The 25800-nt window shown below is 40.9% G+C and overlaps 2 protein-coding genes across 4 annotated transcripts in view; one reads left to right on the plus strand and one right to left on the minus strand.

Annotated features, from left to right (window-relative positions):
- The window catches only part of LOC128090444 (uncharacterized), a 305355-nt gene that overhangs the window by 150551 nt on the left and 129004 nt on the right, over window positions 1-25800 (minus strand). The window lies entirely within an intron of this gene.
- Window positions 1-25800, plus strand: part of WARS2 (tryptophanyl tRNA synthetase 2, mitochondrial) — a 334901-nt gene that overhangs the window by 27314 nt on the left and 281787 nt on the right. For both annotated transcript variants that reach the window (XM_052702761.1, XM_052702772.1), the window contains 4 exons: window positions 10169-10249; window positions 11956-12041; window positions 14429-14547; window positions 16473-19953. In XM_052702761.1, the coding sequence (XP_052558721.1) occupies window positions 10169-10249; window positions 11956-12041; window positions 14429-14547; window positions 16473-16921 (735 nt within the window). In that variant the 3' untranslated portion in view covers window positions 16922-19953. The remainder of the gene's footprint in view (window positions 1-10168; window positions 10250-11955; window positions 12042-14428; window positions 14548-16472; window positions 19954-25800) is intronic.

The following is a 25800-nucleotide window of genomic DNA, read 5'->3' on the forward strand; positions in this document are numbered from 1 at the left end:
CAAATATTTGGGACAGAAGAACCAGATCTTATTTATATCAATTTTAACCAAATATAAATGTTATTAAGTTGGTCGAAAGTAACAATGACAACTGTGACAACTAATTGATTTACCAATAAAGCTAATCACCCCTCCCTCCCAGTTGCTTAGCTTATGTTCTTTAAGACATATGTTGCTTTTGTAACTGTGAATTTATTCTACCCTACAATTATTTCTTTGAACAGGAATTTGGGATGCCATATTTTTTATCGTCTAAGTTTCTTAATGGATGCTTCAGTTGCTGTGTGCCTTTGATTCAAGAGCAGCCTAATTTGTCTTTTTCATGGCTCCATTATGCTCCTTAACTGTACAGTACAAATGTGCATTACCAAGTATCTTGAACGTACTGCTCTCAGTGTTAGGCATTAATAAAATCTTATCTCTTCTTCTTGAAAAACAAATGTGGGGAGCGTTTCCTTATAAAAGACCTCTTTAATTTTTTGGGAGCACTAACTGGTATGTCATGGAGTGATAAAAATTCTTAAAAATGTTTCCTTTCTTTTGAAGTTTAGGTCATGTTCTGTCCTCTGTCCACACTTCTTTTAGTATACAGATATCCAGGTTGCCTCCCCAGACCTATTTGTTTGTCTTCTGCACTGTCAAAAAGAGATCTTTGAAGCTCTGTGCAAATTTCAGATATAGCTTTTAGTGAAATTACACTGTTGCAATGTAACAGATATGCAGCAACTTTGAAGTGCCTTTCAAAGAAGGGCATAGGTTGAAACTTAGCGTATTCAAAATGAAACAAGGAAAAATCTCTCTTTGCAGGAAGGCACTTAAGCTTCTGACACGCCACTTTCTGATGCCCACACAGCAATGGATAAAAGCTAAGCAGGAACTGGCAGGCTGCAGCAGTACACTTGGACCTTCTCCAGAATTAGGTGAAAATGGAACAGTCCTTCTTACCTATTCTGCTGAGCATCCTCATTTGTACCTCATTTATGAACACTCAGTGGTGGGTAGCCAATGAAGAGTCACAGTCCAACCATTTAGGAGACTGTGCTGGTAATATCACCTGGGCCTGGATAGAAATTATATGATCACATGGAATGCAGAGTGTTTGCCAACTACCAGAGTTTTTCCAAGGAACAGAGGAAAAATAGCAAATATCAGTCTATAAAGCCAAGAAACTATAAAGAAGCAACAGGAAACTGAGGCAAGTACAGTGCCCAATAGGATTACCTTATGAGCTTTTCTTCACTCCCAAATCACCACACTCCTAAGCAAAACTACCAGACAAGAGCAGAAGATGGAAAAAAACACGAACGTATAAATCAGCTCAGATTGATGAACAGTAGATTTTATTCTTTTACGCAATGAAGACTACGTTATTGAATTGAAGTATGTCACTTAATTGCCAGCTAAGCTTTGCTGTACTGATCCAAAACTGGAAAATAAAATAGAGATGGTTTTGGCATTAATAGTGAAATGTCTATTGCAACCAGCTAAAAACTGCAACTCTGCTGTTAATGACAGCTCAGCAATAAAACAGAAAGCATCCAGAAAAGGCAATTTATTTGTAAGAGTTGTTAGTGCTAGTAATTAGACTATATCTAGCATTTGAACAACACAGTCACACTCTACTTTGATGAAAGAGAGCCTTTGAAGACAACTTTCTGATGCCGGTGGTGGAAGAACCAACGAGGGGAGGGGTGTTGCTAGACCTTATTCTCACTAATAAGAAAGGGCTTGTCAAGAAAGTAAAGGTCTGGGGCAGCTTGGGTTGTAGTGACTGTGACGTGGTGGAGTTCAAGATCTTGAGTGGAAGAAACAAGCAAAAAGTAGGATTGCTACCCTGGACTTTAGGAGAGCCAACTTTGATCTCTTCTGGGACCTACTTGGAGCTATCCTGCGGGCTTGGGTGTTAGAAGGTAAGGGGACCTGTGAGAGCTAGTTGGCATTTAAACAACTCTTCTTCCAAGCTCAGGGTCAGTGTGTCCCTGTGAGCAAGAAATCAGGAAAGGGTGGCAGGAGACCTGTGTGAATGAGCAAGGAGCTCGTGCACAAACACAAAGGAAAGAAGAAGGTCCATAAAATGTGGAAAAAAGGTTTGACCAGTTGGGAAGAATACAGGAATGTTGTCAGGGCCTGCAGGGATGCAACGAGGAAGGCTAAAGCCTGCCTGGAATTGAATCTGGCAAAGGGGATAAAGGATAATAAAAAAAGCTTTTTAAAGTATGTTAACAGTAAAAGGAAGACTAGGGAGAATGTGGCTCCCCTACTAAGTGAGGGGGGTGTTCTGGTAACAGGGGATGCTGAGAAGGCGGAGATACTGAATGCCTTCTTTGCTTCTGTCTTCAGTGAAAAAGCTCTCCCTCGGGAATCCCAGACCTCAGAGGTTAGTGAGAGGGTCTGGGGAATGGAAGTCAGGGAAGAGGTGGCCCGAGAGCGCCTAGGCAACACTAGTGTTCATAAATCCATGAGACCCGATGGGATGCATCCACAGGTGCTGAGGGAGCTGGTAGGATTGCTGAACTGCTCTCTGTCAACGAGACCTGGACAGGCTGGAGAGCTGCGCAGTAAGAAACCATATGAGGTTTAACAAAAGCAAGTGTAGAGTCTTGCATCTGGGGAGGAATAATTGCAAGCACCGGTACGGGTTGGGGGATGACCTGCTGGAGGGGAGCTCTGCGGAAAGGGACCTGGGTGTCCTGGTGGGCAACAGGCTGGCCATGAGCCAGCAGTGTGCCCTTCTGGCCAAGAGGGCCAATGGCATCCTGGGGTGCATTAAAAAGAGCTTGACCAGCGGGTTGAGGGAGGTGACCCTCCCCCTCTGCTCTGCCCTGGTAAGGCCTCATCTGGAGTACTGCGTCCAGTTCTGGGCTCCCCAGTACAAAAAAGACAGGGATCTCCTCGAAAGAGTCCAGGCCACAAAGATGGAGAAGGGCCTGGAGCATGTCCCCTATGAAGAAAGGCTGAGTGAACTGGGTCTGTTCAGCCTTGAGAAAAGAAGACTGAGAGGGGACCTGATCCAGGTCTATAAATATCTAAGCTGTGGGGGGGCAGAGTGCTGAGGCCGGACTGTTTTCAGTAGTGTGTGGAGACAGGACAAGGGGAAACGGCTGGAAACTGCAGCATAGGAAGTTGTGCGCAAGAACTTCTTTACAGTGAGGTGACGGAGCACTGGAACAGGCTGCCCAGGGAGGTGGTGGAGTCTCCTTCTCTGGAGATGTCCAAGACCTGCCTGGATGCCTACCTGTGCGACCTGGTGTACGGAACCTGCTTTGGCAGGGGGGTTGGACTCGGTGATCTCTGGAGGTCCCTTCCAACCCCTACAATTCTGTGATTCTGTGAAAAAGCCTTCCTCTAGAAATAGAAGGCTGCTCATGCAAAAACCCAGCCTACATCCCATCGAAACATTATTTTGTCTACTGCCATCCTACCAACATCCACTTCTGACATCATGGGCCAACATCAGAAAATGGAAGGCATTGATTTTGAGGCAGCCCACGTAACAGCTACCCTTGCCTGCATTTTTGCGTGGCTCAGATTAGTAGATGGAAAGGCAGGACAATAGAAAAACAGTCCAAACATTTATGTTTTGAACTACTCTACACTGTCTAGTCAGGGCCAGTTGAGGATACAGGTCTCATCTGTTAGTCTTCTAACACCAACACTCCGCTTGAATCTTTTCTGCCGGAGGAGATAGTCCTTCTTGAAGTAGGGATTATAGTAGCAGAGTAACTGCAAAACACAAAGGGAAAGAGTTTGTTACCAGTTTCAAGACTGGAAAAACAAAGGTATAATAACTAATAATTAGAATTTCAAGAGACTGAGAGAGAGGACTCTCAGGGGCAGTTCAAACAGGAATACATGGGTATGAAACATCATGGTATGGCTAAGAACATAGGTCTCTCCAAAATTAATGCCTCCTATTTATTTCCAGGGAAACTACAACAGCTACTAAGTGCACAATAGTGTTTTTTGATACAGCAAGTTCTCAGCTACAAAACACTCGTCAACTCTCAGCACCCTTCTGAACCATCCACTACCTCACTGTGCTCACATCCACTCTTTGGTCTCCATAAAAGTTCAGCAGTCGTCAACGAACATCTATGGGTGTCATTTCTTTCCCCATGGAAGAATTCAGTTCCACCTCTGACGTCGTCGGCCAACATAAATCGGGAAGCATTACATTCAGAGCAGCTCTGGTAACAACCACCCTTGCATTTTTGCCATTTGCGAGCCACAGAGGAATGTAGGGTTTTCAGATATGTAAGTACCCAAATATCACCAGCTGTCAGCCACCTCACTTTGGACTGACTAGCCACCAATTCCAGTGTCCTGAGAGCTATTTCACAGATAGAGGAACTGCGTACCTCGCAAGGACTAGAAATTGCTGCTCCCTCTGCTAGGAATCCAGCACATGAGGCAGAGCTTGGCGAATCCCCTTCAGTAATATAGAAACCGTGGTGGTGAAGGTGGTGAACAAAACTTTTCATGCTGTCAACATCAAAGATTTTGAGACGTCCTGTCCTGGCCAGGACTTCAGTCTTGAAGAACGGTTCCTCTATCACTATAAAGTCACCATCATCGCCCCACCAAATGGACTGGAAGTGATTGCTTTCAGTAATTTTCCAGAGGTTTTTCAGAAAGTTGCAAGATGACAAATCCTGGGCTTTGACGGAGCACTTCTCAGAAAGATCATGATGTCGTCTTTTGGCAGATGGTTCCCCACGGGAAAGTGGAGAAGTCTTTTCTTCTTGGGTTGGTCCTATGGCAGCATCCCGAGCCGTTCTTTTACGACGGACTGGACGGGAAGCACTAGCCGCAACTGCCAAGTTGGTGTTTGGCGCAGAAACACCTGATGTTTCCTGTGAAGGTGTCTCCATTTGAGTTATTAATTTTTCGCCTTGACAGAAATTCCTGTCCAGAAACGACTTCTTGTTGCGTCACAGTGACATCACAGAGCAGAGAACGTTTGCTGGCAAAATGGGGCAGTGAGATACATGTTAATTAAGGAAATATGAGCCAAGATATTTATGCTACCCAAGCCAACAGATAAAAAGATACTTGTATTATCCCTGAGGAGCATTATTTTAAATAATAACTTTGTTGGCTATATGCATGTATATGTATACACACATATAACAGCTGTAATAGTTACCCTTTGCTTGCATTTCTAAAAATTAAAAAATAAAGAAAGAGGGAAAAAACCTGACTATGCAGAATGAGGTTTGTTTGGCCACAAGGAGAATGTTAGTCATTTTTTCTGGAACAAAAATGACATGGGAGGAAATGTTCTTCAGTAGACCTGCAGCTGGCTGAAGATTGGAGAGTCTGGCAATGTATAGTGATCACTTTTTTGGAGTGGCACAGGCAGTATTTATATCCTTCAGGATTTCATGCTGGGCGCAATTCTGGACCAATGTATTTGTTTGTGTTCATTTGTGATGTGGAGAACGTATTGAACAGTGGCATCACTAGAAAGGACACAGTGGTCTAGAAAATCCATATCTCTCGGGAAAGGGATAGCCCAAGTTTGTGGGCCGTGCTAAGCTCTTTTGAATAGCCAAGTGTTGTGGCAAGGGAAAGGGATACCAGAAGAACTAATAGAACAACACTGGTTAGGCTCATTAGTGGTGGAATGCAATGTGAAGCATTTAGCTCAAAGTAGTGTAAACCTTCTTTACGCATTATTTAGCCGATTCAGCTCAGTAAAGGCTTACAGTTCTCTGAAATCATGCACTCATCATAGGTATTGTTCAAAAAAGCCAGAAATATATCATCATAATATCAGGAAGGATATTGAGAACAAGACAAAGGTGTCATTTTGTCACTACACAGAACTTCAGTGTGTTTGCATCTTGAATACTGAGTAGAGGTTTAGTGTGTACTCCTCGAGAAGCATGCGCTGAATGTGAGGTGATAGAGAGAAGGGAATTTAGTGCAGCAGAGAGATAGAGCAGCTTCCGTGCTCCCGTTATTCCGTGGAGCAGACTTGCTTCACACAGTGCCTGCTTTGCATTCTGCACGTTTAGCAAAACCTACAGGGCAGGGTTTGTGGAAATGTATAGAATGCTTCGGTTTGAAGAGAAGAAGTCTGATGCTGTGGAGCAGGCAGTATCACATGGTTCAAAATGGGATTATATACATTTATAGGAAGTATGGATACTAGGAGGACTGAGCCAGGTATAATAGCTTCTGATATTTCCAGCTATTATGGATGCTGGTGGACTGTGAAGGGAAGGCTCTTCAGGAAATTGTGGTCTCATGTTACTCTAAAGCACAACTGTTGCTGTGCTCTGCTGTGATCCAGTACGGTATTTTTTATATTCCTGTGTTTCCATTGCTTTATCAAGTCCTTCACTCAGAATTTTAAATTGAATTAGGGGTAGCAGGAGGCTGAGTTTGTCCAAAACAGTTGTTTGTTGTAATTGTAATGCAGTGCTATTACTTAGTGCCAGAAAGGAAGGGTTAGCTGGGGCTTTAATTTATTTGTATCATATTCATATTCACTTCTTCCAGTTTCTTGGTATACAGAGTTATCCAAATCAAACTGGTGTGGTTCTGTTGCTCGAATAACCACATTTAAACCGATGCACAGTAACTGACCCAACACACCAATTGCCTGTCCCTTTTGCCAAGTAAAACACAGCAGCTTAAACCATGATTTAGCCTGACAAATGATTTGTTGTTTAAGCCTAATACCTCTTGATTCACAGACTGACACACATTCAGTTACTGCAGTTTGGGTGATGAATGTTAGCCCATTAGGCTTCAGGACTGAATTTTTTTCCAGCTGAAATCTTTTCCCTTTCTGAGCACTCTTTTGTGTTTTCTCCCCATTTTATTAGTCTTTTTCTTCACAGTAATCAGCACACTTCTAGCCTTGCTTAGGAAAGGACTGTGTTGTGTTTAAAGATTAGAAGTGAGTATAACTTGCTTGAACACAGAACTGCAGATTTGACTGAACAAATGTTGTTTAGATCACTTGGTGTTTTGGTAACTGGTATAATGTCAAAGCCACTAAAGCAATGAAATACACATGCAGTTTTGGCTGTGGAAGCAACAACTGCCAGAGAGGGATCAATGACAGCATAGTTTTTAAAGGGAGTCCTTGTCAACACAAGTGCAACAGAGCACCATCTCCTCTCTATCCGTGACTAGAAGAAAGGAATCAGAAACCACTTTGAACCAGATGGTGATTCCTCCTAAGAGAAATGGAGGTCTGAGGTTAGTATTTCCAATTCGGCACAGTTTACTTCTTTGTGAAATACACATTTGGTGCATCTTGATGCACTTTATCTTGTACACAGAAAATATAGCAAGTCTTATATGCATGGGGAAATTTTTATTAAAAAATCACTGAGCTTTTGTCTTGATGTCAGATAGCTTTGTGCAGCATTGGCAACCAAAATAGTCTAATGACTTTTAGCCAGGAAATGACTAAATATAAAATGTGACAACAAAGGAATTGCCATTAATAATGCTAATTTTTACTTGTTAGCAAACACTTCTTACTGCCTTCCATCTGGAGCAAGCATGATGATTTGAAAATTTTTAGGCTGTTAGCATGCTCTTAAACATCCAAACCTGCCAATATTGAAAGGAGGGAATAGAGTATGTAAGCAAAGGAGCAGAATATAGACCACCTTGTTCTTTCGATGATTATGTCATATATAGCTAATTAACAATAGAACAAAAGGGGGAAAAGTAAATTAAAAAACAGAGTATACCTCAGCAATGCTTGCCTGTTTCACTAACTTTGAAATGAATAGTGGAAAAGCTAAATAGTACATCAAGATTGTTTCATGGCATATTTCTTGTCTTGCCCTGTAAGAAGCTTCCTCATGTCAGGAAGAGGGGAATATCTCTCTATCTAATGGGATTCAGAAACAATTAAATCATTTGTTGTGATGTTTTCTCCAGAATGAATGTTAAATGAAGAGTTATACAGGATTTTTTGTTATACAGGATTGTTAGGTAATCTTCTTCTCTCATCTTTTCATCAAAGAATTATAGAATGGCCTGGATTGAAAAGGACCTCAAAGATTATCTAGTTTCAACACTCCTGCAATGGGCAGGGTCACCAACAAGGGTGGTTTTAAAACCACCCTTGCAGAAAGTGGAGGCATGAGGACTGATCTTTCACTTTCAGATGAGCATTCATTCTGGTAGGACTGCAGAACTGCCAAGCCAATCTCTGCCATATCTGAAAAGTCATGGCTGTCAGGTGAAGTCCTTCATGACTGGAAAAAGGGAAACATCACTCCCATTCTCAAAAAAAGGAGAGAGGGAAACTACCTGGGAAACTAGAAGCTCTTGAGTAACGTGGGGAACTACAGGCACATGTCTATACCTGGGAAGACCATGGATATGGTCTTTGATGATTTGGAAGATAAGTTAAAGCACTTAGAAAACAAGGAGGTGATCTGTGACAGCCAGCACACCAAGGGCAGATAGTGCTTCACCGACTTCAGGGCTTTCTATGACAGCATTGGTGGACAAGGGAAGGGCAACTGAAGTTGTCTAACTGTATTTCTGCAAAACCTTTGATATGGTCCCACACCACATCCTTATCTCAAAATTGAAGAGACGTGGATTTGAAAGCTGGACTGTTTGTGAATAAAGAATTGGATGTTGCAGCCACTGGACTGTGACCAGTGGTTCTGTGTCCAAGTGGAGGCAGGTGAGTGATAGGTAGGTTTCATCTTGCTATCAATACTCTCCAACATCTTCATCAGTGACACAGTGGGATGGAGTACACCCTCAGTAGGTTTGCTGATGACACCAAGTTGACACAGTAGAAGGAAGAAGGCAGTTGACCCAGTAGAAGGAAGGGATGCCATCCAGAGGGACCTCAACAAGCTTGAAAAGTGGGCCCACGTGAACCTACTGAGATTCAACAAGGCCAAGTACAAGATGTCGCTCTTGGGCCAGGGCAATCCCAGATATATGTACAGACTGAGAGCAAAACACGTGGAGAGCAGCCCTGTGGAAAGGACTTGTGGGTCCTTGTCGTGAGCTAGCAGTGTGTACTTGCATCCTGGAAGGTCAACTATATGCTGGGCTGCTTGAAAAGAGGGACGCCAGCAGGGAGAGGAAGGTGATTGTCTCCCTGTCCTCTGCCCTTGTGAGGCCTTGCCTGCAGTACACTGCATCCAGACCTGGAGCCTCCAGCACGAGAAAGATGTGGAGCTGTTGGAGTGGGTCCAGAGAAGGCCCACGGAGATGATGAGAGGGCTGGAGCACCTGTCCTGTGAGGAAAGGCTGTTGGAGATGGGTTTGTTCAGCTTGCAGAAGAGAAGGCTCTGGGGAGGCCTCATTGCAGCCTTCCAGTACTTGAGGGCTTTTTGTTTGTTTGTTTGCTTGTTTTTTTCAACCGGGTCTGATAGTAACAGGAGAAATGGAATAGCTTTATACTAAAAGAGAGGAGATTTTGGTTAGGTATTAGGAAGAAACTCTTTACCCAGGTGGCAGTGAGGCACTGGCACAGGCTGCCCAGGGAAGCTATGAATGCCCCATCCCTGGAGCTGTTCAAAGCCGTGTTGACTGTGGCCCTGGGCAGCCTGATCTAGTGAGTGGCAACCTTTCCATGGCAGGAGGATTGGATCTACATGTTATACTTGCTTATCTGATATTATAATTTCAGACATGCTGAAGTATAACATAGTTCAGTTAGAGACTTGGAGGTCTGACTTTAAATGGGGCTTCTGGGCCCATCGTTGGAGGGCACTACTGAGACAAGCCAGGACAAGTAAGGGAAACAAGTACGAGCAGGACTGGTGCAGAAGAAATTTAGTTTGGGTGACTTTTGGCTTTTACAGTAAATACGCACTGGAAATGGGAAAAAGACTTTGATTATCTGAAGATGCGAGGAAGCTGTGGCATAGAGAGTAACATGCAATTAATTTTTATGCAAGTTCAGTTCTATTACTATTGTTAAAGCAGTTTATTTCTTTATTACAATGTGAATTGTCAGGATCTAGAGCCTTGATCTGCTGCTCAGTCTGTGCTGCATCCAAAACTTTCTGTTAGTTTGTCATTGCTGGCCTTACTATACAAAAATATATATATATATATCCACACAATGATTTCCTGATCTCAGATATTATCTGAATTGATTTAGAGAAAACAGACATAAAAATGCAGAAGTTTAAAATATGTTCTGACTTTGTGCTTTCAGGTTCCTGAGCACACAGAACTGGCCTGGATTCTTGGATGTTTAACTAATGTGCCACGGTTACTACGTTTGCCCCAGTGGAAGGTATGAACAGTTAAAATGAAGTATATGGGAATTCAATATAATTGTCGTCCTTGAAATACTTGTTACTTGTTGAGTATAAACTTTATCTTAGTTATCCTTGGTTCAGGGGTAAGAATTCTCTAGTCCAACAGTAAAAGAAGAAAATACATCTTCTTGGGCAGAAACTTGCAGTAGCTGTACCAAAATGAGAAGAAGTGTTTAATTCATTTTATTAAACTGATTTTCTCAGCATGTTTGGAGTTATTTTGATTCTTGTTCAATAATGCTGATATTGTAGTGGAAACTTCGAGCCATGCTGATTAAGGAGTTCCATGAAGGAAAGTGGCTATTCTGTAAATTTTACAGAATAGGGTGAAAAAGAAACAACACAAGAAATGTATGTTAGAGGAAGAGTATAGAATTAAAATTGTTCTCAATTATAAAGTTAATGAACCTTGATTGTTTGCTTTTATAAGTTTCATGCTCATCTTAATCTTGGTACTGTATCAGCATTACCGCATCAACTGCGTAGATACATTTCATTTCCTTGGATTTTATTTGGCATTTAGTAAGCAGAAAAAAACAAAAGGCAGGAGAGAGAAGTATCAAAAAAGGGGAAAAAAATCCTTAAGAGCAGTTGGGCTTGCAGAGTTCAGAGCAGTCTTAAATACATCCAGATGTTTTCTTTTTTCCTGTTTTTCTTCTTAATTAAATAAAAACAGTAAAACTTAAATACAGCAACCAGTGTTAATGCATGGCATAAATTAAAGCCAACCTTTTCAAACCCAAGGTTCTAAAGTTAAGCTCTTAAATCCTACTTTGACTGGATTGACTTTCCAAATCTGTAAGTAAGTGTTACAGGTGCTAGGCTTTGCACAGTAGGTTCCCTGGGCCCAGGCACTTGGGATACAGAGAGAAGACAGGATCTCTATGATAGGGTGAGAAAAATTGAAAGGTATTTGTATAATCATAATGAACTATCATAGATTTTAAGAGTTTTATTGTAGTTAACTATTGTTAAAAAGTAGTTATATTGTTGCTAGAACAGACTAAATTATCTGTAGCTAGAATATCTTGATTTAAGTGATCCATACCCTGTGATGGTAAAGGACTTCAGGGCAGTGAGTGGACTGGGAGGACAGTGAGAACTAATGGAGAGAATGCTGGACCCTGCCTCTGCAGTTCTGGATTCTCCCCCTGGTTGTCAATGACCATTTTGGTGACTGTGATCACTATGTCTTGATCTCTTGTCAATGAAATACTAAGTGTTAATGCCTTTCTATATCTTGATTATAAAGTGTTTCAGAAACTTACTGCCAAAAATACCATTTTAGAGGTAGAGATTATCATTATAATAATCCCGTTTTAAAAAATAATATTTTAGAAGTAGGTTTTAACATTATAATAACCCAGCCTGACTATTTTGTATTTGTAATCGTTCTGGTTAGTAAGATTACAAAGAGGAAGAAAACATAAGCTTATGTTTTCTCACTGCTACTGTATTAGAACAGTGTAAGAAAATACATAAATATAGAATATAAAACAAAGAAGCAAGATTCACAAGAAGCAGATTCTATATAGCACGCTTTTCTCTAGAAGTACATGATGAATGAACACAGTAGCTGAACCTACACTCAAATTAGTTAGAGCTCTAACTAAGTAAAGTCATGGACTTTGACACTGTTAGCCAAAAGTGTGATTTCTCTCTCTTTTTCTTTTCCAAACAGATGAAATGTGCCAGCCACAATAATGATGGAAATGTCGGTTTGTTGACTTACCCTGTTCTTCAAGCAGCAGATATTTTGCTGTACAAGTAAGAGGCAGAATGTGAGCCCGTGGGCAATGTCTATTCAGCCGCCTTAAAGTGAATATTCATCAGGTCAACATGCCAACTTACTAAGTGGGGGAGCTGGGTGTGATTAAATAAGAAAATTGGAAATGGATGACAGCTTTTTACCTTTCCAGTGGCTGGTTGAAATCTAGCCTGGGTTAAAAGCAACTCACATGGCTGTAAACAGAAAAAGGAGGTCACCTCAGAGCAACTCTCAGAGAATTACAGCACACTGATTTTAATGATATATATTGCATATGGGTAAACATTTGTACCTAAGTTGTTTTGGTTTTTTTTAATGAAGTATACTTTATTTCATGCAGTATTACTGTAGAGATTCTTGAGCTGGCTGCATACACCCCAGCTGATAGATGTTGTGGCGTACCCTGTTGTATTTCATGATACATTTTAGACTGCCTCAATAAGTATCAGAGGCAGTGTACTGTGTATGAGTTATTTTTATATTCCAAGTGTATGTACTTGGTGGAATTTTTTGAAATGAAGTTGTGAATGCTTGTTGGGACACCAAAGTAACACAGATCAAGATTTGCAAGTTGTTAACCCCTCAAAGATGTATCTAATCCTCAGTGCTCATTAGTAGGAGAGGACAGTAATGTAGGAAGACTAGTACATGATACTTCTAATTTATGTGAATTTTATCTAAAAATAACAGATAAAAAAATAAGCAGGCAAAAGGAAGAGCCTGAACATCAAAATGATCTTTTGAATAGCAAGGCTTATTTGATTATAAAGCAGTATTTTAAGTAGACAACTTTATTGGAAATGACCCTGCTTTGGGTGATTGGATTCAACCCTGTATGTCTCTTCTGTCTCTAATAAGATCATTTGATTCAGCCTTCTTTAGTGAAGCCTGTGGTTTGTTTGCTACTATGTGTATTAACAGCAGGTTGTCCAAACAGAGCACAAAACAAGGAAGTGAAAGAGAAACAATATCTCTTTGAAGAAATTTCACATAGTATCTTTAATAAGAAGTGTTTTAATGTAAAAACATAATATAGGGAACAGGAATCAGGGAGAAATGGAAACACAGGAAGGGAAGAGTAGTCACAAAGAAGAATTAAGAGCAGGAGGAGGGGAAAACAGTAAGAATTCAGATGAACCAAGGATCAAAGAAAAAGGAAAATAGGCAGAAGGTAAATATGTGACAGAAAGGAACAAAAATAGCAACAGGACAGAAATATTTTTTAAAAAAGCAGCAGAGACATTTATAAAAACAATATGTTTTCTGTTTAGTGGCAAACTTTGTGAATGTGGAACCATTTTGTCATATGGAAACATTTCTTTTGACCTGCTTAAAGTATATTGATTATGGTACCTTATTTTCTTTCTGTTAGCTGTAGGCCACTGTGATTTCCTATTGGCTACTGTAACTTTTTAGGTTGCCTTGCTGGCTATTTGATGGGGGATAAAGGTGGACAAATTGATTTCTGGATGTCTACCCAATAATTTAGAGTTCAAAGGAAGAAGTACCACGTTGACCAAAAATTTTCTGGGAACATAAAAGATGCACAGTGAAGTTCTTTACCTTGGAATGTGTCCAAGATTCAGAGCTGAATACCCTGCAAGCTTTAGGAAGGAAAAATCTGCTTGGAGGGAGGGGAGAGTAATCAAAAGCTGGCAAAATTTCAAGTCAGCTTAATCTAAAAGAATCATATATTTTTAGCAAGTATGATTAAGTGTGGGAAAGAATCACCAGGGGAAGTAATGGAATCTTCACCTCCTCATGTCCTCAGATGCAGATTGTATTTTCCTCCAGAACTGTATTCATACTGTAGAGCTTAGTACAGAAGATCAAATGATCCTTTGATCCTAACAATCCTAATCTAGGAAAGATAGTACTCGTGGGTAGAAACGCTGGCCCACATTATATTTATGCAATTGTGAACCATGAGAAAGAGCCATTCTCTTCTTCCGTTGGTAAATCCACAATACTGACTTCTCAACAGTAGTTACATCTTGCTGGGACATGACAAGGCAAGTTAGGACATTATTCCTGGCAGATCTTATTTGCTTTGTTCACAAAATCTAACACAAGCTCTTTGATCTCTAAGGAGACAGCAGGAGATAGGACCAAAACCTTTCTTTGAGCTGAGTTTAATTATTTGCTCTTATTGATATCTTTACCAGGCATGTTTTTGAGAAAAGTTATTTTTACCCTTGGTTCACCACAAAAAAGCAGATTCGTACTGGGATGAGTATGAGCAATCAGTTAAGGATCTTGTTCACACAGCACCTCTACCTAGCTGGCTGAGTATTCGGCTCATTCTGGCCCTTAGTAATGGCAGAGTAACGTTTCAGCAGGACCAGAGAGCTTTGCTGAGTTTCCTGTATCTGTCTTTTATTAAAAGGTCGACACATGTTCCTGTTGGAGAAGATCAAGTCCTGCACCTGGAACTAGCCCAAGATATAGCACAACATTTTAACAAGAAATATGGAGAATTCTTTCCTGTGCCTAAAGCCATTTTGAGTAAGCCAATCTTTGTGTTTTTTTGTAGTTTATTTTTTTTCCCTAAATTGCACTGCAAGTCCGAAGATAAATTTAAATATTGTGGAAATAATTTCCAGGACTAGGAAAAAAGAAGACTGATTCTAAAAGAGTAGAAAATGAAAAAGTGACAAGAAACAAGAGACTGTGAAATTGTACTCCCAAAATGGACATAAGGCGTTACAAATTCCTGGTGGAGACACGTATGCAGCATCTATTATTCTAGTCTAGGGGGACAGTTATGCTCTGATCTGTCAGTCAGCCCTGCTATTCAAGTTCTAGAGCTTTTAGGGAGGGACTCTCTTCCACGTTGCTAGTTCAGGAGGTATATAAGAAGCAAGTCAAAAGACCTCCAGCAAGCAGAATTCTGCATTGTCTGAATAGTAATTTATATTAAGCATACTAAACAGCATGTTGATTTATTGCTGCGGTGCATGAAAATCTTTTAATTGTGTTAAATTCATACTTGTGTATTTCGCTAGGGCTCTCTTACAGACCTCAGGCTTTCAGTTTTTTACCTTAGACTCAGCGAGACTTATAAGTAAAATCTTCTCAGCAATTTTTGAGCTACAAGGTCATAGGCCGGGGGGTGACGGAGAGTCAGATAGCACAAATGGTGTGTTTGTTAAGAAACGTGAAAAATTGGGCAAGGAAGAAGCATTGCATCTTTGTTGTAAGTAATGTAGAGGAATGCACAGCAGAGACCTTCGGCCCCCAAAGGGCAAGGAGCACTCACCTTAGAAAAGACAGACAGTAATAAACCTTTCTCAGTTTTCAAGCCTCTGTGACAAAAATGGTGTTAGATCCAGTTAGACCCAGAGTGGGGCTTATAAAATAGTGAGTTTTGCAAGCTCTGCAGTTTCTAATGAACAGCTAAATAGTAAATACTGTAAAGAGGAGATGAATGTAGTCTGTGCTACTGGTGAGGCTGTTTACCAGAAAATAAAAAGCTCAAACTGTAGGAAGAACTTTTCACTTTCCTCATGAGAAGCATAAGTGAGCAAGTATGTACTAACCAAAGAACTGTCCTGGATAAATGGAGTGGTTAGGAAGCTATTCAGACTCACTAGCTATAGACAGCTACATTGCCTGGGCTACTTCAAATTTACAGGGAAGTGACAGACTCCTCCAAAAGGTGCATCAGAACAGATCCCCTTCTAGGGTCATCTGAATTATTCTTTAAGTAGATACATGATCAGTCAATGAAGAGTATGTGGTGAATTTAGTTGAATTTATTAGATGTCAAAAAACATTTAGCATAAGTACTTTCAGAGGTACTTCTGTGTACCTCAGGAATCATGTTTCTTAGTGAAAGATTGAAACAGTTTAGGCTGATTCTGTTAAATAAAAGACTTTTTAATATTCCCTTAATGTCATTATTTAATTTTGTGTATCTTAGGAATTTGTACAATCCCTACACTTGTTTTATCTATACTGTGCCTTCCCTGTAATGAAGCTGATTATTGTTTGGTTTGGGAAAACTAGTGTGTTTATTGATATTTGGGAGAATTGACAAGAAATTTTGGGTGATAAAGCTTCCTACCTAAAATAAGGTAATTACCTCCTCTAGACTTCTTTTTATCAGTTAATTTAACCTGTTTCCCTACTGTTAGGGAGTTTTTCATTAATGTTCATTCCGTGCTCTCAAGATAACTAATTCCTGTGTCCTCACAGAAGTTTCAATGTAGACCAGAGGAAAAAATGAAGTAAGTTTTGATTTAATTAGGGGAGGAGAAAAATTACTTACGAAGATAGGGAAGGCAAATAGGAGGGTTGATAACTGTGCTTACAACTCCTTTTTAAGCAGTGACAGAAAGGTCTGTCATTTTGCTACCAAACCTTAGCAATTGTCATTATAAACAATTGTCTATACATGTGCATAATTAATACTTCTTTTTTTTTTTAAGGTCCAACAAAGAAAATAAAATCCCTCAGAGATCCAACAGTGAAGATGTCTAAGTCAGACCCACAGAAGTTAGCTACTATTAACATAGCAGACAGCCCTGAGGAGATAGTGCTGAAATTCCGAAAGGCCGTGACTGACTTTACCTCTGAGGTGACTTATGACCCATCCAGTCGCCCCGGTGTCTCCAACCTGGTGTCCATTCACTCTGCGGTAACTGGACTTAGCATAGAAGAAGTGCTGCACCAAGCTGCTGGTCTTGACACTGCTCACTACAAAATGGTGGTAGCAGAGTCAGTTATTCAAAAATTTACACCTATCAGGAATGAAATCAAGAAACTCAAGGAAGACAAAACCTATCTGATAAAGATTTTAGAGGCTGGAGCAGAGAAAGCCAAAGAACTGGCTACCCCCATCTATCAAGAAGTAAGAAGACTGGTAGGATTTCAGTAGAAACTGGCAAGCAGTTGCGAGGACTTCAGTCATTTGCTCCTGGGACAGCTATTTTGTTTGAAACAAACAGTTTGAAAGAATAACTTTTTTTTTTTTCCTCTAAAAAATCCAAGTACAATAGCTAAGCTGTTTACATCAAAAACATGTATGAAACCAGTTCCTTCCATTGGGACCAGCTCTGAACTTGTCAGGATGGTCAGAGGACGAGGGTGCAGGCAATCACAGTTACAAAGAAATTATACAAAAGCAGGATACAAGGTTACTCAGAGGGAGATTTGGGTTTTTCCTCCAACCACTACAAGAAGCTGAGGTATAGGCAAGATGGTTTTAATCCAGTTGAAGGAGTTGTAATCTTCTCAAGAACACCCTTAGCTGTTTATGTGATTTTGTTAGAGCTGGATAAGTCATGGTTATTCAGCTTTGATACCATAATGGTCTGCTCTTGGATAACCAGACAGCACAGAGTTACAAATCAGAATGACGGGGGCTTCGGTGATGAAGAGAGAACTTACTGCTTCTCCCTGTCCTGTCTTCAAACTCAGTGCAATTCCGTATCTACATCTAGTTTGTGTGAGGGGAGTTAGTCAGGTACTGATATCCATACAGTAGAACTCACTGTGGCTGCTAATGCTAGATGGCCTCTTTGATAGTCTCTCCAAAGAATGCAGAGCAAATGTGAATTTCACTTCTGCCAGCACTGCCTGATCGATTCTGAAGTTCTTTGTCAGGCTTCACACAGGCTTCAACTCATCCTTTTCCACCTTCTTTTTGGTTTAGCAGGGAGCCCTGAAATTTTCAGTTCAGCATCAAGTCTAGGATTGCTTTAGGAAAGGTTCAGAGAGAAAAGATGTGTGAAAGAGATCCTATGCTGATCTGTGAGAGAACTTTCTATATAATTTACAAAATTAATTATTTAAAAATTATGCTCAGGTCGTAGCCAGGACTATAGTAAAACAATTTATCAAAATGGAATTAAATAGATCTTTGTGAAATCTCACTGCTAAACCTCACCTTCCTGGGTGTCTGCAATAGTAACTTGAAAGGCAATCAAAACATCATGTGGTTGATTGTCCTTACATGTCAGAGAAGTTGCCATGGGCAAGTCAGCCTACTGCCTGCGTTACAGCCACCTCCGTAAGAAAAAAAAGTCGTTGTGTCATTGGTGACTGGGAAAAGAGGTCCCAGTACAATGACTAGACCCACTTGATGGGGGAGTCTGCTGCCCCTCTGGGGCCTGTATTAAAGATGTTAAAAGAAAACTTCCTAACCTAGTGCAGCCCCCAGATAACTACCCATTATTGGTTTTTGATGTAAGCAACGATGAAGCTGTGATGAGACCAGGAGAGTCATCATGGGCAATCAAAAGGGTCTGTAGATTCTTGGGACAATCGGTTAAAGGTTTGGGAGTGCTGATAGTGTTTTTCTTTATCCTTCCAGATGCTTAGAATGATATCAGAAGAAGTATCCAGGCAGAGCTTATCAATACATGGCTCTTAGGCTGGTGTCACTGGCAAAATTTAGGATTTTTTGATCACAGTGTGGTCAGTGCAACACCAGGCCTGCTGGCACATGACAGGATGCACCTTTCTCAGAGAGGGAAAATGTTTGGGTTTTTTTTTTATGGGCTTACTGAAAGAACTTTTAACTAGACTTGAAGATGAAAAGAGATTAAACGAGGCTTGCCAGTGATACGCTGTGAGATGACATACCAGAGTTTGAAGAATCACGTGCTAGTGAGGTCCTTCAGTCTTCTCCACAAGGTGCTGGGTACACTAAAGCACATTTGAAATTTTTCTGCGTTAATGCATACAGCATGAGGAATAAGCAGGAGGAACTAGAAGCCCTGGCTTTGTTCCAGACTTACAACATTGTTGGTGTAAGCAAGACTTGGTGAGAAGAGTCCTGTGACTGATGTATCATGTTGAACAGTTATAGGCTTTTTGTGAGGGACAGGCAGGGCAGGAGAGGCAGTGTGTGGCACTATATGTAATGGAATAGCTTGGTTGTATCAAGCTCGCAATTGGCACTGATATGGTTGAGACCCTCTGGCTAAGTATTACGGGACAAGCAGGCAAGTAGATATCATTGTGGTAGTCTGGACAACAACACAAATTAATTATTATGTAAAGAATGAAGGGATATTCCTAGATCAGCCACCCTTGTGCTAATGGGTGACGTCATTTTTTAGGTGTTACCTGAGAGTACCACACAGTTGATACAAACAGGTCCATAAAATCCCTGAAACACTTTGTCACTGGAAACAAGGCCAGGTGACATCAGGGTACTACAGAGGTGCTATTCACCACTGTTGAGAGAAAATTTGTACAGCAAAAGCTTATTTAGGGTTGAAGTTGGCCAGTACTATGGGGAACAAAAATAGTACTGTGGGGGACAACAAAAAGGACTTTTTTTACATATGTTTTCAGCAAAAGGTGGACCAGAGATAACACTGATTAGTTACTTGGTGAGGATGGTCACTTCATAAATAGGGACGTAGATAGTCAACACAGAGGCATTTAATGCCTTCTTCATATCTGTCTTTAACACTGATGATGGGTCCTGACTAGAGACGTGAGTTGAAGGACTATGACTGTGGTAATGATAAACTCCCAACCAGCTCTCATGTTATGCCAGGTTTGCTGCTCCAGCTGGATGTATTATATGTCTCCTGGGCCTGATGGGGTTCATCCCAGGGTATTCAAAGAGCTAGCTAATATCATCTTGACATCTCTCTCAACTATTTTTCAGTGATGTTGGGCATCTAATGAGATCCAGTCTGGAAGGTAACAAATGTTGGTAGTTTTCCAGAAGGACAAGAAAGACCCTGGTAATTATAGATCTTTCACCTCACTTCAATGCAAAATAATAAAGAAGATTATTCTGGGAGTTCTGAAAATTACCTGGAAGTCAGTGTAGTTATTAGTTACATTCACAAGGAAAAAAGTCTTCTTAGGACTAGTTTACCTACTTAGCTGAACAAGGGAAGCCAGTCGATCTTTCTGAATTTCAGCAAAGCTTTTGATACTGTTACTGTTTTGATGCTGTTTTGATACAGCATCCTTCTGAGGAAAATGTCCAGAATACTTATAGACAAATGCATAATAGGATGGCTGAACAAGTGGCTGACAGTTGGGACTCAGGGGGTTATAGTAAGTAGAGTTACATCAGGCTGGTGAGGGTCCGTAGGCTCCACTTGAGGGCCGGTTCTCTTCAGTGTTTTCAGAAATGACTTGAATACAGGACTTGAAGCTATGCTAAGTGAATTTGCAAACAATAATAAATTAGGAGAACCTGCTGACTCCCTTGATGGTAGAGGCCTTGCAGAGAGATGCTGACAAATTGGAGGGCTATGCAATCACCAACCATGTGAAGCTTAACTAGAGCAAGTGATGGGTTCTTCACTTGAGATGAGCAAACATGTCTGTATGTACAGATGGGGAGATGAGATGCTGAAGAGCAGCCTCACAGAAAGAGATCTGTAGGTTCTGGTTGATGGCAAGTTGAATCTGAGCCAGCAGTGTGCCCTGGCAGCCTGAAGGGCCAACTGTACCCTGCATTGCATCAGGCCCAGCACTGCCTAGGCAGGGGAAGTGATTGTCCCAGTCTGTGCTGTGTGGTCTCACCTCAAGCACTGAGTGCAGCTTTGGTTACCCAACATAAGAAGGACATAAAATTATTAGAAAGCATCCAAAGGAAGGCTACAAAGGTGGTTTGTTCAGTGCAGAGCAGAGGAGCTGAGGGGAGGCCTGATGGCGGCTGCAGCTCCTCACAGGGAGCGGAGGGGCAGCGCTGAGCTCTGCTCTGTGTGACAGCGACAGGGCTGAGGGAACGGCATGGAGCTGTCAGGGGAGGGCAGCTGGGGGTCAGGGACAGGGGCTGCACCGCAGGGCGCTGGGCATGGAACAGCCTGCCCAGGGCTGTGGGCACGGCACCAAGCTGACAGAGTTCAAGGAATATTTGGACAATGCTTTCAGGCACTGGAATTGAATTTTGAGTGGTCCCTTGGAGCCAAGAGTTGGACTTGATGATCTTTGAGGATCTCTTCCAACTCAGGATACTCTATGATTCTATGATAAAATGTAATGAAAGCCTTACTTGTCCTGTGCTAGCATATTAAATGATGCTATGTTTAAACTTTCAGAGTTTCATACTTTGTGAGCTCGTAACCATTATATGCCTGTGGCATTTGTCATGGAGAACTGCAGTCTTATACGACTGAGTTGAAAAATTTGGGAATTTCTATGTAATGCAAATTTTAATAAATAAAGCTGTTTGGTTTTAAATTTACTTATTAGCAGAATGGCATAATTCAGAAATAGTTCATTTTGCAAAGCAAGAAGTAGTGGTCTGAGCATCTGGGAATCTGCACTGTATTTACTCATTAAGGATCTGAAGAAAGAGCAAATATTTGATAATGGTGGAGTTTCTAGAGTTAGTCAGTGCAAGAGGAGGAAAGTGGATGGTGAGAATGAGGGAAAACCAAGTGCAATATTGACAAGACCTCTAGAAATAACGAATGTATTCAAAACAGTCCTTGGTTTCAAAGTAACTGTAGCAGACTACAAAGGAGACACATTGCTGTGGTTATGTAGGTATTTCATTAGACTTCAGTCAGTGTTTCATAACATATTAAAAAAATGTATCAGTCTGCATAGGAAACAAGGCAAAAAATAAGACACACCTCATGATTAATATTATTGATTAATGTCAAGATTAAAGCTTACTGGATTTGTTTAACTCACTGCTATTTGTATTACATCCTTAACCTGACTGACCAGAGGACTTGTGCTACTTTACTTTCACATTCACATTATCCCTGTTTTGAGACCCAATCTTGGCACACAAAGGAAAACAAGAAGATGACAGAAGTAAATTAAAATAACTAACAGAGAGTAGCTTTGTTTCTTTTTATGTTGTAAAAAAAAAAAAAGGCTAATTAATGAAAGTATTAAAGATGTTGCGTACATGGTGTACAGATAATTAGCCATTAGCCAAGCTCACACAAGTTTAGCTACATTTGGTAAATTAGATTTGGTAGACTAAAAGAATGCTTCAGTTAAAGTAAATCTCTACTTTTTAATGATTTTTCTTTCACAATAATTCTCAACCTCTGACTTCTTTAGGTTGCGAGTCAAAGCATTAATATGAAAAACAGATATTCCCTCCTGCTTTGCTGCTTGGATTTGGCCAAAGGCTTCACCCACAGTTGGTTCCTTAAGAGAAACTGGTACTGTGCTTGTGGATGGAGATGCTTGAGATGCAGAGAATCTTTAACAATAATGGATCTGATTTCTACCTTTTTTTTTTTCTTTCTTTTTTCTTTTTTCTTTTTTCTTCCCAGTAGCAGAGGTCAGAACATGTATCCAAAAGACAAATTGTAGTTTCACTTTCTTTTTATGCATATGCTACTCAAATCACATATCACCTAGGACTGGCATTCAGCACATCTCATTTGCAGTAAAAAGGAAGTGGGAGTATTCATATGTCTTCAGTACAATTTTAAAGGTTGTGTGTGTGTGTGTGTGTGTGAGACACGAACAAGCAATTCTGGCTTGATGCCTGAACTGTTCTGAACTATTGCACTTCTATAAAACTGTTAAAGTTTTTCTGAACATTACAGAAATGGAGCAGGAATAAAAGTTTCAGAAAGGCCCTTTTGTTGGGTGTAAGGTCTTTTTATCTAGGATATTTAGCAATGTTTCAATCTAATTCACAGTTTCCTCATTAATTTAAGAATAGATTGTGTAGGCTTTTTTTCTTCTCCTTCCCATATCCGTCAAATAAATCTTGCTTGTCTGTCTTATCTTCTTGGAGTAAGAAAATATGCCTGTTTTTTCTTCAGAAAAGTCAGACTTCTATAAAACGAATGAATATACTCACCTACAGATTGTTGGCTTAGCCTCTTCATTTTAGTAGCTCCTGTGCAGGAATTCTCAAAACAAAAGCTACATCTGCCCAATGCTGTAATCCCTGTACTGCTAACAGTCATTAGAGTCCCCTGAGAGAAGACAGCTATAATGTAGGTGTTTGATGCTTATTTCAGTTTTCTGAGAGCATGCCTTTTCTGGGAAGTTAACCATCTTGGCATTTGGCTGGACCTAGCCTGGCTACCTCTTTGCATTCCTTGAGCGCTCTAAAGGAGTTTGTCAGGAAGAAGCTGAGTATAAAGCAGTGTCTTGCTACTATCAGTAAAAGTTGTTTGATACCAAGCTACTATGATCTCTTTGCTCTACTTCCCTCTTTTCTCTTCAGAACATTCTTGTAAGCGCGCATTCTAGATGGTGTTCTGTGACAGACAGTGTTTAGTTTAGTAAAGCAGTGCAGATGAATTAAAACAGCTCTTCAGAGAAAATGGCTGTTCTAGAAGGCCTGATGCTATGTATTCTGTAAGGGACTTGCTTCACACTAATTCTAGTCTTGTCCCATGGATTTACTGCTTAATTACAACTAGTGATCAATAGAGACACTCCTGGAATGCATTTTCATGTTCAAGTTCATCCAATTCATGTTCCTTGAAGCCCCTCTGTAGTGTCTGCTGAGGTGCAGTGAGTAGGGATAATGGGAGTTCCTACAAAAGGACATTTCTGTTCCCAGTCACCTTGCTGGTGCAGACAGTCCTTGTGGGGCTGTGGAAGTCAAGATAAGGCATTATCCCCAATTGGTTGTTTGGAAAAAATCAAATTATATCTTTCCTGATGGAAGAAGGAAAAGTTGAAAGTGGAAGAGGTATGTTTATACCCTGTGCTATCTGTGTTGCTCTTAGTTTAGCTTCCCATTCTTCAGTGATTTTCCTCGAATATCTGTAGTAATGTGTGGTCATAGGACCCAAAGCTCTTCTTCTCACATTTCTGAGTGTTCATTGCATGAAAAGTACATATGATAGTGATTGGGATCAGAAGTATCACAACAGATGGACATAGCATCTCTAGGTAAATGAAGATGTTCACTTACACCTAGAGGTTAGCACCAACTCCACAACAAATAGCTGTTTATTAAGATCTAGCTGAAATATTTATACACTTGAGTCTTTGCCATCAGTGGTTCCAAGGAAATCCTCTTATGACTGGCAAGAATATGTTGTATATGAATCACAGTTCTGTGCTCCCAACTTAAGGCATAGAGTTTACTGCAAATTTCAGATTCAATCTTCCTCATTAGAGACTCGTGAGGAGGATTAGCCTCACAATTAATTCTGGCTTTAACTCTGATATCTTCATACATACATGCTTCAGATAACTGGAATTTATGCAAATTGTATAGTATCCTGCAGTTTTTTTCTAACTATTAAAGATTGGCCTGAAATATGCTTTGTTTTCAAACACTGTGTTCTGGGTTCTCAAGATCTCCCAGAGGAGATTGATTCTAATGAATACTTTCCAAATTGCCTAGGTTTCCATGAAGAATGACAGATGGACCTTCCACAGCATTTGTATCTTCACGTTTGAGTAACTAGATGCTGGTGATGCTGGCAACCTGTTAGTTTACAACCAATTGCTTCACAGAGAAAGTACCATAAGGAGTCAAGTGGAAAAGGTTTTCTCTCAAGAAATTTTCATCCTGAGAAAGCAATAGCCCTCTACCTGCTGTACTGGTTTATGTAATTACACAGAATCACAGAATCATATAATCATAGAATTACAGAATAATAAAATGACTTGGCTTGGAAAGGACCTGAAAGATAATTTTGTTTCAAACCTCTGCCATAGCAAGGGCTGCCACCCCCCAGATCAGGCTGCCCAGGGCCATTTTCAGCAAGGCCTTAAACACCTCCAGGGATGCGGCAGCCTGTGCCAGTGCCTCACTGCCACCTGGGTAAAGAGTTTCTTCCTAATACCTAACCAAAATCTCCTCTCTTTTAGTATAAAGCTATTCCAGTTCTCCTGTTACTATCAGACCCGGTTGAAAAAAACAAGCAAACAAACAAACAAAAAGCCCTCAAGTACTGGAAGGCTGCAATGAGGCCTCCCCAGAGCCTTCTCTTCTGCAAGCTGAACAAACCCATCTCCAACAGCCTTTCCTCACAGGACAGGTGCTCCAGCCCTCTCATCATCTCCGTGGGCCTTCTCTGGACCCACTCCAACAGCTCCACATCTTTCTCGTGCTGGAGGCTCCAGGTCTGGATGCAGTGTACTGCAGGCAAGGCCTCACAAGGGCAGAGGACAGGGAGACAATCACCTTCCTCTCCCTGCTGGCGTCCCTCTTTTCAAGCAGCCCAGGATATAGTTGACCTTCCAGGATGCAAGTACACACTGCTAGCTCACGACAAGGACCCACAAGTCCTTTCCACAGGGCTGCTCTCCACGTGTTTTGCTCTCAGTCTGTACACATATCTGGGATTGCCCTGGCCCAAGAGCGACATCTTGTACTTGGCCTTGTTGAATCTCAGTAGGTTCACGTGGGCCCACTTTTCAAGCTTGTTGAAGTCCCTCTGGATGGCATCCCTTCCTTCTACTGGGTCAATTGCCTTCTTCCTTCTACTGTGTCAGCTTGGTGTCATCAGCAAACCTACTGAGGGTGTACTCCATCCCACTGTGTCACTGATGAAGATGTTGGAGAGTATTGATAGCAAGATGAAACCTACCTATCACTCACCTGCCTCCACTTGGACACAGAACCACTGGTCACAGTCCAGTGGCTGCAACATCCAATTCTTTATCCACAAACAGTCCAGCTTTCAAATCCACGTCTCTTCAATTTTGAGATAAGGATGTGGTGTGGGACCATATCAAAGGTTTTGCAGAAATACAGTTAGACAACTTCAGTTGCCCTTCCCTTGTCCACCAATGATGTCATGGAAAGCCACGAGGTTGGTGAAACACTATGTGCCCTTGGTGAAGCTGTGCTGGCTGTCACAGATCATGTCTTTGTCTCTCATGTGC

The sequence above is a fragment of the Tympanuchus pallidicinctus genome, unplaced genomic scaffold (genome assembly GCF_026119805.1).
Source record: "Tympanuchus pallidicinctus isolate F22 unplaced genomic scaffold, pur_lepc_1.0 scaffold10, whole genome shotgun sequence".
NCBI classification, from domain to species: domain Eukaryota; kingdom Metazoa; phylum Chordata; class Aves; order Galliformes; family Phasianidae; genus Tympanuchus; species Tympanuchus pallidicinctus.